Raw genomic sequence first — 12,673 nt, 5'->3', positions numbered from 1 at the left:
GAGTTCAGGATTGAGTTGTAAAGGTTTTTCTCAAATCACTGAGACAAGAGGCAAACCTGCTGGGCACAAATTAAAACAGCATGACTGGGAGAAAACTAGGCTGCACCTATCCCCTAACATGCTCGTTCTATATATGCAAGGAGGTTTTTGTTTTCTCCCACGGGGGAGCCTTCAAACATAGAATCACATCCTTCATCTGGGAGAGGTTTCATGGATTATATAAACTGGACTGAAAGACAGATTGGAATATGTGAAGAACTTGGTCACTTGACAGGATTTGACAAGGTATTGGTCATCTTTAGAGAGACTGCTTTAGCTGGGCCTACACATGATGCAGATCTTGGATGGCCACGTTCTCTGCTCACAAGATCTTCTCGGCTTCTTCTTCAAACCGGTAATACTACAAGCATGTATGCCCAGGGTGTACAACCTTTTCAGTCCCAAAGACCACACGTGTGTGTGCATGCACACATAGACATGCATGGGTATGTGCACCCTCAGTGGAAGTTGTGCTTCAGGATTGCTGTAGTGGGGAGAAGACTAAAATTTCCTCATCCCCTCAGCAAACCCAGTTAGGATCCCAGCAGCTCCAGGGTTGGTTAGGGAGCCTCCTCCATGCCCCAGCAACCCCAGTTGGGATTGCAGTTTTCCTGACACCGTTAGCAGCAATAAAGCAGTGCTCTCAGCTGGTCCAGAGTCACTTTGGAAATTACTAGACTGAGTAGTCATAGAATCCCTATTCATGTGCTTTCTTGCATCACAAATACAGCTAAAGTACTTGTTTAGTACAGCTAACGTACTTGTTTCAGGAAAATGTCGACCCAGTGTGTGGCTGCTGTAAAAAAGGTAAACTCCATGTTAGGCGTAATTAGGAAAGGAACTGAGAATAAAACTGCCAATAACATACTGCCCTTATGAAATCTATGGTGTGACCACACTTAGAATACTGTCTACAGTTCTGGTCACTGCACCTAAAAAAGATATTGTAGAACTGGAAAAAGTGCAGAAAAGGGAAATAAAATGATCAAGGGGCTGGAGCAGCTCCCCTAGGAGGGAAGATTACAACAGGTGGGCTTGTTTAGCTTAGGAAAATAGGAGGGTAAGGGGAGACGTGATAGAGGTCTACAAAATCATGCATGGTGTGCGGAATGGGGATAGGAAGAATTTTTTCTCCCTTTCTCAAAATAGTAGAGCCCAGGGTCATCCCACAAAGTTGATTGGTGGGAGATTCAAGACAGATAAAGGAAGTACTTCTTCACACGGCACATAGGTAAATGATGGAATTCGCCACCATAGGATGTAGTGATGGCCGCCAATTTGGATGTCTTTAAAAGGGGGTTACACAAATACCTAGAGGAGAAGGCTATCAGTGGCTACTTGTTCTGATGGCTATATGCTGCCTCTAGTATCAGAGGCAGTACACCTATGTACACTAGTTGCTGGGGAACATGGGTGGGAGGGTGCTGTCCCACTTGTGGGATTCCCATGGGCACTGGTTGGCCACTGTGTGAACAGAATGCTGGACTAGATGGACTCTTGGTCTGATTCAACATGGCTCTTCTTATGTTCTTAAAGTAGGGATAGAACATGGGTAAGCATGCAGGCCCACCCTGAAATGGCCCTGTGCCTCTGGCTGCATTGAGCATGAAGATTTTAATAGGAGCTTTTGTGTTCAGGAATCCTGATAATGCAGGGGTTGCAGTCATGGGAGCTTTGTCAGCAAGTTCAGCCAAAGGCACTTACAAGCCCGCAATCAGATCTTTGCACTCAGGAACACAGAGATCTTTAACACAGCCAGGGGGCAGGGTCATTTGGGTGTGAGGCTTGCACACTTGCTCCACATTCCATCCCCATTTTACCTGTGTTGCATGCAAACGCTTGCATAGAACAACACTTGCCACTGAATTGGATCCATGATGGGCAGCATTTTCCCTAGATGGATAATTCCTGAATCCCATCCGAAAGGCTGAGTCCCATTTGCAAATTTGGGACCAGTTTATGGGATGTTAGCATTGAAGCTGACTGTTCCTGGTGTTTTCTTAATTACTAAAGGCAAATGGACTGGAAGGAAAAATGTCAAAACAAAGATACTCCTTAGCAATCTGTAAACATGCAAGTTGATGTTGACCAGTCAGTTGCCTGATTGGGTTGGTAGGAAGTGGTTTGGGCTTGAAGGGACAACGGGCATAAATAGGCACCCTAGCAGCACAGTTGCTATTTCCTGGAAGGTGACTAGTCCAGCATGTTCTCCTGACAATCTTGGGGCCAGTTTTAATGTATAGATAGCCAGTGGATCAAAATGTATCCAAAAAGAGATTTCTCAGTTACCAATAAATAATAAACACACAGTCATGTTCTGTTGCATTCTGTATGGGTCAGAACTGGAGTCATTAATAAGCAAGTTGCAATATTATTGAGCTTACTCATTAAATCTTGTGTTATTCCATTTCATGCACAGGGCTTTCCCCTCACCAGCCAATATTTATTTATTTATTCTAAGCATTTCTATCCGGCTGTTCGGTCAAAAGACTCCCAGAGTGGCTTACAAGAATCAACAATCAGACAGTATTGGAGTTTGCTACGAACAGCCTATGACGTTTTCTTCATACTTAACAAATTAGCAGTTAAATACTAGAAGAGCTGCACCACCATGCGAAAGTTCTGAAGTGCCCTCACAGTCAAAATGATTGGGTTGAAATGAGCTTACCAGCAGCATCCCACAGGAAATGAAGCAACACCTCTCTAGCTAATGAGCAGGAGCCGCTCAAGGCTGCGGATTTTGGCAGCCCTAGATGTTTGTGAGCTGATTTACTGTCCAGAGAGTTTCTCAGTTTTGAAGGAAGTGGCTCTTGAGATAATTGTCTAGGGAGTTGTGTCTTGGCTTAAAAGGAAGTGGCTCTGCCTGGCAACATAATTGCCAGCATGGAGTTCAGAAAATGCCAATTCTGGGAACAGAAAAGCGACTGTTTGCTTTAAATACACTTATTTGCGCTTTGATGTAATGGATGTGAATGTTAAGTGTTGTTGCTGTTGGAAAAACCTAAGGTTGGTTTGTTTTTGTCACCATTTACTATACTTGTGAACAAACTTGTATTTATGGCCTCTGCTTAATAATAGTGACTGTGATATACAATAGATTAGCAATTGTATGTGTGTGTAACTATGACTCTAAGCTTACATACTTGGAGTTGAGTCACCCTAAACATGGTTGGATTGGGATCTATATCTACATGATGACAATACTATGTATTTTCTAATATATGTATGTTGACACAAATACGTTTTCTGACACAAATCAGGCCACTATATGGCGTTAACTTCTTAGGCCATGTATGCATGTGTGCGTGCGTGCGTGTGTGTGTGTGTGTATCACGTAGGGATGGGTGAATCAGTTCACTTGGTTTTCTCCTGTATTCACATTTTTTAAATCTCAGGTTCTTTTTCTCCCAAATATAACCTTCGAAAATTTTGGTAAATTCTTTTAAAAAATAAACTGAAAATAAATTCTTACCCGTCTGAACCTAGGTTCAGCTATTCTCAGCATGGAGCAGACCATGATGTACTTGGCCGCCATGTAGCTGTTAAAGATGAGAAGCCTGTCAGAAAAAAAAGAGTTGGCAACCCTAATTAAGCACTAGTGTGGTTGAATACACAAAGATTCAAACCCGGACTTTTAGAAACACAGCATTCAAAACCCTGGCCCTGGTTGGACAAATCTGTCCTCTTTGGTTTCTCCCATATTCTTTGTTTAATCTCAAGTTCTTTTTGTTCTGAAGAAAGTTAAAATATTGGTAAATACTTATCAAAACCAAACTGGAAAAAAATTCTCACCTATCCCTAATCTTTCCCTTCAGTAATATATTCTCAGTGCGGCTAACTTCTAGTGAAAAACAAAAATGCAACCAACCAACATAATAAAACAAACAGAGGCAATAAAAGCATGAGAACATCACAACAGCAGATAAACCCATATTCAAATAACATTTTTAAAGGCCTGGGAAAATAAGAAGATCTTTGCCTGGTGCTGAAAGAACATAAAAGTTGATGCAAGGTCTGATGGGGTGCCACAGCCAAGAAGGCAGTGACCAAGTTTACATGTTCACTGCAGCCCATTGTGGCTTATTTAAACCATGGTGGGTTGTGTGCATGCTGGACAGCTTTTGAATATTCAAGCCGCAACCATGGCTTGTTGTGTCGTCCAACCCCATAGGCTGTTTTAGGGTTGTGGGTGGTTTGTTAACCATGCCAACAACCCACCACTGCCAAGTTTGGATGTCATGACAAGCCACACCTGTGGCTTGAATATTCAAAATGGCTGCCTACATGTGCTGCAGCCCACCATGGCTTAAGAAGCCACCATGGGCTGCTTGATCTTGCAAACTGCCCCCCCTCTCTCCATTTGCCACCCACCCAAGTGCAGAAAGCAGGGCCCCTGGAGAAGGAGCTTTGATGATAATCCAAGAACGTGAGGACTGTCAGAGAGCCAAGATGTATTTGTGCCACCAGTTATACTTCAAAGAATACCTGGTGTATTTTAATAAAGAGGTGTGTGTGTGTGTGTATGTGTGAAAAAGTAACATGTGAAGCAGCCCTACATTTCTCCTGACATTGCATTTTTAAGATTAAGATTTGTTTTTTCACGTATGTAACTGAATATTTATTTGCATAGGATGGAGGTGTTCACACTTTATCTGTACCTGTACAAAACCAGCAAGAAGTAGACATTTATGTTCCCATTGCTCTTGAGCCAAGCATTTTGACGTTCCCATGGCAGCCAAAAGCAGGAGCCTATCAGTACACAATAAAGGTAAGTGTTGAAAGCCATCTAAATGCAGAAAATCAGCAGCTTAGCTATTGGGCACTTTATGATTCTAGTGTGTTATTAGCTTTTGAGGCTGCAGCCCTGTTTCTATTAGAAAATGGAATTGTGTCACTATTTGGCTGCAATTTGACACCTGCTGTTTTAAAAGCTGCATTTTGTTTTATGGCACATTCTTATGATTAAGGACCCTTCCTTTTAAACTAAGTATGATTGCAGAATATAATCTTTGGTAGTAGCAAGTGACAAATGGAAAACAAGCAGAAATGCTTGTGGTTTAGTGCATGTGGGTCCCATAAGTTAGCAGATAGGATGACTGCCAAGGAGATATCCAGTGAAGAATGAGCTTCGCCCTAGAGCATTGACACTGACATACTTCACTTCCTCTTGTCTCATTCGTTACTGCAATAACATTGTTATTGGAAGGCAAAGGCTTTATTTATAGTACATCTTCCAACCATGACTTTTCTTCTGCACTTTTCATGCTTTCTCCATTTCCAAGGAATAAGGGTAGCCAGAGCCATCTTTTCTTAGAACTTTTTCCAGAGAAAACAAATTACGTTATGCATTTTTATAGGTAACTTAATTAAGATTGTCAAAGCCTTTTAGATTGTTTACAAAGATGTTCATCTTCTGTGTAGAGAAATGCTTTTCTTCAAAAAGGACAGCTACATGAAACGTACTTGAAAAAATGACAACCTGTTCGTGACATATAAAAAATACTGAAGTGGGGCTGGGGTTCAAGCTGCCTAGTTTCCAATCTGAGAGAAAACTAAAGTTACTGCTAATCAGACTGTCTTAGTTCATATACAGATGTAACCAGGAGTAAACCTCCTTGAACACAGGCCCTCTTATATCTGACTAAACCTGCATAAGATTGCACTGTAATGCTATTTCTTAAAACTTTGAACTACAGTGGACTCTGGGCTGCATCCAGTGGTGGCTTTGCCTTAGTGGAAAGTGTTTCCTCTTATGCAAGTTGTGAAACCTGATTTTGACTGATCCTTCCCATCGCACTTAAGCCTTTCCCCTTGAGAAAGCAGTTCCCGAGGGCTCTGGTACTCTCTGGAACAGAACGGGAAATGACATGGAGGACTGGGAGGGGAAATGGGTGAAAATTGGGTGTCCCAAGCTGTGCAAGAGGAAGCACTTTCTGGTAAGGTAAATCACCATTGGCTACCACCTTTTCCTTCCAACTCAAATCAAAATATGGATAACAAAGTGAAATATTTTGTTTCATTCTTATTTGAACCACAAATGCTAGTTATAGGATCTTTATGCTACAGAAATTGGCTGTGACAGCATCTGACAAATGTATAATCTAAAGCTTCCTCAAAGATATGGTATGCTATGGATTTAATGGTATTCATCATTTTAGATGTATTTGATTCTTTGATCAGTTTTGGTCTGGAAAAGAAGGGGAACGTTTATTTTAAAAGCGAAATTATTTCGGGGGGGGGGTTGTTTCTCGTTTCTATAACATAATGCTGCTTCGAATAATTCTACAGTAAATTATTCCTGATCTGTGCAGCCCTCCTGCATGTGCAGTTCTCTGCACATTGATAGGAAGCTGGCCTGGAGAGAGGATCAGCGGGAAGGAACTCTGCATACTAAAGCAGTACAAGGGAGAGGGAAGGATTCAGGGGGAGGAAATAGATACTGGATTGTGTTCTTACTGTTTTTTCCTTTGCCATAATTAATTACACAGATCAGATTGACATTAACAATACGCTACTTATGGTGGTGAGGAAACTCTGTTCTTCTTTATTGTTATGCGACTCTGAAGCTGAAACAGATGGCATACATCTCTGATATCCATAGCATCCCAAGCTATCCTGCTGCTTAATGTGCGAGGTCATTCATCTTTCCATAGTCACACGCTATAAAAACACTAGAAATTGCATCTTCTTGCTCAGCCCACAAAAATAAAATAAAGTTGAGCTTCCAAAGATTTTCTTTAAAATAGTCCTGATTTTAGGAAAGGACTTAAACTGGATGACACAGATTTTACAGCTACTGAATCCTTGGATGTTATGTACAGAATTTCTTGGACCTTTGCGAGAATCATAGTAAATACAGGCACTCTTCATTGTTGTCAATGACTGACTTCTGATGAATTTCTGGAGCCATGAGTATACAAAGCCAACCTCCCCTTAAGGCTAAAAATAAAGACATGATGACAGCAAGAAATCAATTTTCTTCCTTTTCTCTGCCCTCTTTTGCCATTTATACTTCTCAGAAATTCCCATTGGAAGCAAACACTTTCAGCAATACACAGGTTAGCTGCACTGAGACTTAAAATCATTCAGTTGGCTGTCTCAAGCTTTCAGTAAAAGGAAATTAATTGTAGTTCTAAAAAATGCGGCAATCCTATCAGCTGGCCCTCTTGTGTGCTGACTTGTGAAATGATATGCTGACATACAGGCGCTATTATTAATCACTGATATCTCTGGGTATCAGAATTTTGCAGGAGAGGGACAACCAGAGGGAGAGAGATGTGTTGTGGCTGTTATAACAATGAACAAACATCAATGTGTAAGAAAACAGAAGATTAAAATGCTGTGGTGTGTGGATGGATCCCTGATGTTTTCAGCTGAACAGAAGGGGTTTCTTTCTGTGAATTTCTGACTAGCAATTTTAGGCTGGACTATTCTCTTGCATTTGTCTGAGTAATTTGTAGGATGGCACATTTACGGGTATACATGAAAGCCAAGAAACCTCAGTAATGAAACTAATATTTTGATTTGTTTTTCTTTTATGATCTAGGCTCATGGTGGAAGTGGCAATTTCACTTGGTCCTCATCTAGCCAAAACATTGCTACAATAACAGTCAAAGGAGTAATGACAACTGGGAATGAGATCGGTGTCAGTATTATACGTGCCAATGATGTTCAGAATGCATTACATTATGGAGAAATGAAGGTAAACCACACTTCTTCCTTGTACAAGGAACCGCAGAGAGGGCATGTTGTGCTTTCCATCAAGAAAAAGAGGCACTCCTCTGTCATCACTCTTCTTGAGCGAGCTTGCTTGCTTATTCATTTATTTACAATATTTGTATACCACTCCACATCCAAAGATTTCAGAGCAGTGGACAGCAGATAGGGTAAAAGAATAAAAACCATGTTACAGTTTTTAAAGAGGAACAGAGTTCTGATAAACCGAGTTCTAATAAAACTGTGGTGGGTCACTCAAGGAAGGCTTCCTGAAATAGCAATGTTTTCAAGAGGTGCCGGAAGCAACACAACGTTGGTGCCTGCCTGACCTCCAAAGGTAGGGAATTCCATAGGAAGGGGGCCACCACACTGAAGGCTCTTCTTCTGATGGACGCCAATTGGACCGTAGCTTAGAGTGTTCTTCTTGTGGGCTTTGGAGCAAAGAGGAAATCTTGGACATTTTTTCTCTACTCTGACCAGAGGGGGACTTTCCTAGATGACGTAGAATGCAATCCTATGCATATTTAGACAGAAAAAATCATACTAAGATTTATGCTGAGAGTTGTAGGACTTTGTTCTGTCTAAACATGTATAGGATTTTGCCCTTACTTACATTTGTTTAACAGCCTCAGCCTGAGCTGAACCCTTTAAACATCAGTTAAAAAGTATTTCAAAAGCCATTTTTCATACAGAGTACCACACAGGTGGAGAAGCAAGGTAAATTCAAGAGTTTAGCACATCACCAAAATTATAATGTGAATTCCTTTTATACAGCCAAGTCTCAGAAGAAAATGATTCTGTGTTTTATCCATGGTCAAAATACTTGACTAAGGTTTACATGTGTAGAAAATGCTAACCATAATCCTATAGAAGTTGAGAGAAATGGAAAGGTTTGGGGAGGGACATTGAAGCCTTGCAAATGTATTGGCAAAAATGCAGGCACAGGCACACAACACTGACTTACCTGAAACATTCTTTGGCCAGAAAGAGAAGAAGGAGGATTCTTAATAGGTCTACTGAATGATCTATTTTTCCCCCGTAGCAGAATCTTAAACTTTTAAAGCTTCCGCGGATCCAAGTTTTCCCAATTCTCAGCTGCAGTTATATTTAATGACTGATCCACCATGCTGTGCATGAGGATTTCTGCACATTCACCTGCCAAACAGATGGTGAACTGCACTTATCACCTGTTGAGATACTGGTTTCAGTCCCCCGCCCCCCTCTTCTGGTTTCCCATGTAAATGTCTGGCACTATCAGAGCTTTCCACATCAAACAAAAGAGATGCATATGCAAACCTACAGCATAATCCTATGCATGTTTACTCAAAAAGTAAGTCCTGTTATGTTCAGTGGGGCTTACTCCTAAGTAAGTGAGTATGGGATTGCAGCCCTACTCCATCCAGTAGGGATCACCATACATACAGAGCCAAGTGCTGAACGTGTGAGCGTGGGGAGGGGGAGCTGTTTACCCAACATAGCATCTGTTGGCACAATAAGATCACATTCGGCAAGGTGATTATGCACCCAGGCTAGTAAGCTGAAAGCACCTAAATTAGCAGGTACGAGGCCAATTGTAAAAGTCAAATTGTATGGTTGGAAGGCAACCAGTCCCTTAGGGGTACTAGCAAAAGGCCATTGCTGAGGCCAAGCAGTCACAATATGTGCCTGGTGTGACTCTTTAGAACCTTGAATCCATCATATTTTTTGTGTGTATGAAGTTATACAGAGATGTTTTCATCTGGGTGACCTTATGTCAAACAGCTAGTACCTCTTGGACCAGGTGAAATGCAGCAACTGATGGAGAGTAATCCTGTTACACAGCCACTACCTGCAATTCTAAGCAAGAACTATTGGAATTCAACCAAGTCTGTATTGTTTTTGGTTCCTAAAAGGCCTTTTGCTTGGGTGTATTTTTCAGGAATACAGAGTATATTCCAGAATGAAAAGCCAGCTGTTAAACAGCCATTTATTATATAAAAGTAATATGTATTTCAGGAAATGTATTTCTAAACAGTTCTTGCTCTCTATAACTGCTCTAGAAGTTGCATCTGCAGTGTCTTCTAAGCCTATAACAGTTGATTCCCAAACTGTTTTTAAGTACATCTGTCCTGCCAAATGTACTTTTAAATGGACATTAAATATAGCGGTTAGATACTAAGTTACAACATTCTCCTGCTTGTTAAACCATTATTAAAGCAAGATAAGAGGTTAGTTTACTGTCTCACACTGATGTATGGCCCATACAGCAGCTATGTCCCAAAGATGTCAGTTTTCAAGCAAAAAACTCAGAAATGATGTGCTTAATTAAAACATTACTTTCAGATTCATGATTCAGAGTGCACAGTAACACGCATGCACTTCATCCCATTTGAACTTGCAGGAACAAGCATTAAATGAAATGAGCGCCTTCAATTTAAGATTTTATCTGTCTCTGCTCAAGCGTTGCATCTTGTGTTTGAAGCAAGCATCTGTTTTCTGACCTTGATTATCAGGTTATGCAAGTAGTCTATATGTTCCATGAGGATTACAATTTTAACACCATACCATATGGTCCACAATTTAACCTGAAGCAGTAGACAGATGGCTTAAAAAGAGAGACATGCCAAATGAAAAGCTTTGATCAAGCAGTTGCTATGAAATGTTGCTATCCATCTGTGACAGTTTCTTTAATGATAGCAAAGAATAAATTATCAGCATACCATTCAGACATCTGCTTATCCCCATATTTGAGATAGTTCCACATATACGTTTCAGACAATATGTTCACAACCCATGGTGAGCTGTCACGCACACACAAATCCTGTGTATTCAAGTGTCCTCATTCACTTCAACGAATGGCAGTGCTGCGGACACTTTCTCTGGTGTACATGAAATTTCCACTTCCATTGTACTGGAAGGGGAAGCCCTTGTTCAGGTGAGCACCATGCAAACATCAGAACCAATGTAATTCAGTGTGATTGCTGACAGTTCTGTCCCCATTCATATGTCTGGAGGCCTGAGGCACCAGTGCACCCACAGACACCTCTCTGGAGGCCCGCCAGACTCCCTGCCCCTCCTGATCTTTATTATATTTTTATTTGATTATGATTTTTTAATAAAATATTAACTGGGAGGCTAGGACTCAGTCAGAGCGTTAGGAGACTCCGTTACAGGGAGAGTTAGGCTTATATATATTTCCCAGGCACTTTACACTGACTGGTTTTGATTCTTTCATTTCAAAGTGCCTGGGGTCTAGTTCCACATAGTGTCTAATACTAGGCACTAGTATAAGCTCTCTTTATTTCAGTAGGAATTTAGCGTCTTATAATTGTTACACCCACTGTAAATACACCCCACCTACCCCTTCTGCTAGACATCCTTCATCCTTCTCTTTCTGAAGAGAATACTGTAGTTCTCAAACTCTGAGTCTGGGGGCTTCAGGAAAAGTTGCAAGTTATTTGAAAGACCCGCCTACACCTGTATGACCCTCTCCAGCTACTAAGATTGGCATCTAAGGCCTTGCTTGTGGGCTCATCAGTAAAATCCATGAAGTTGGTGGGCATAAGAGACAAGGCCTTTTTGGTGGTGGCCACTGGCCCCCCATCAGAAATTCACTTGGCCCCCTCAGTGTGTATTTTTAAACAGGTTTCAAAGAACTGGTTGTTAACATCCACATCTACCTGTTTGGATGATATTCTTGAATTTTGGATATTGTAATTGATTGTGTACTTTTTTCTATTTTTTCCTATTTTTTGTGTGTGATTATTTTAGTGTGTAAACCGCCTTGAAGGGCCATATAGCCTTTAAAGACAATATTATAAATACTTAAAATTAATAAATAATTGGAGGGAGGGATCAGATCCTGCGGCAGCTAGAGCTAGCCAAGACTTGTTGACTAGATTTTGACAGCACCAGTACTGTCCTATCTGTAGGGAAAGGTAGTCAGAAAGAGCTGCTACTTTATTCTTGCATATCTCTGTTCACGGCTGAAGGAAGAGGCCAGAGACACTTTCGTTTTCCCCTTCTAATGCCTTTTTGGAATTATTACTCCAGTTCACAGACTGACCCATTCAGCAGTAGGCTGTAGGCACACTACTTTATGCAATGAACTTTGAACATTCACATCTGCAATAGATGATGTCTGAAGTCTTAGTTCAGCAGTAGGCAACCTGGTGCCCTCCTGATGTTGTGGACTATAGCTCCCATAATGCCTGACCATTGGCCATGTTGGCTGGGGCTGATGGGAGTTGTAGTCCAAAATATCTCAAGCGCACCAGGTTGTGTACCCATGCTTTAGGTGTTTGAACATATCTGTTTCCAAAAAAAGGGTCCCAGCATATGTGTTTCCATTTCATTTCATTTATTATATATCTGTACTTCTGCACTTTGTCCAGCTTTAGGCAATCAAGAGCTGCTAAACATAAGGAACTTCCTATTGGAGTTTTGAATTTTCCAGTTCAGATTTTCTTTATTATCTCTGTCTGGCCTCCATGTCTTCTTACCTCATTACTTTCTCTTAGGTATATGTGACAGAACCCAGTGGCATGGAGTTCACACCATGTCGAGTTGAGGCACGTGTGGGTGAGATACTGGAGCTGCCTCTGAGGATTAATGGCCTAATGAATGAGGAAACCAGTCAGATAGTCACCTTGAGTGACTGTTCACATTTTGATTTATTTGTCAGCATTGAAAACCATGGGGTGTTCAGTCCATTTCAAGGTGATTTAAAATGAATTCATTTCAGTTTTTAAGATAAATAGAAAGACTAATATGCAATCCACTTACTGATATGCTATTGTTTCTTTTGTGAATAGCAAATATTTATAAATGTCTAATTGTGATCATAAATGTTATTTACATAGTTCAGCCTCATCTCAGATAAATAGCAATTATCCCCAGGTGTTACTCAAGTGACAGACTTCTCAGTATTTGTGTAGCT

The 12,673-nt window shown here is 40.9% G+C and overlaps 1 protein-coding gene across 5 annotated transcripts in view; it reads left to right on the top strand.

The window, feature by feature from the left end:
- Nucleotides 1-12,673, top strand: part of NUP210 (nucleoporin 210) — a 136,975-nt gene that overhangs the window by 49,227 nt on the left and 75,075 nt on the right. For all 5 annotated transcript variants that reach the window (XM_084839943.1, XM_084839944.1, XM_084839947.1 and 2 more), the window contains 3 exons: nt 4,670-4,807; nt 7,586-7,741; nt 12,255-12,453. In XM_084839943.1, the coding sequence (XP_084696069.1) occupies nt 4,670-4,807; nt 7,586-7,741; nt 12,255-12,453 (493 nt within the window). The remainder of the gene's footprint in view (nt 1-4,669; nt 4,808-7,585; nt 7,742-12,254; nt 12,454-12,673) is intronic.

Source organism: Heloderma suspectum, chromosome 2 (genome assembly GCF_057233095.1).
Source record: "Heloderma suspectum isolate Gila_16-S chromosome 2, 16-S_ref, whole genome shotgun sequence".
NCBI classification, from domain to species: Eukaryota; Metazoa; Chordata; class Lepidosauria; order Squamata; family Helodermatidae; genus Heloderma; species Heloderma suspectum.
Note: the sequence above shows the minus strand (reverse complement) of the source record. Positions and strands in the feature narration are given on the sequence as shown.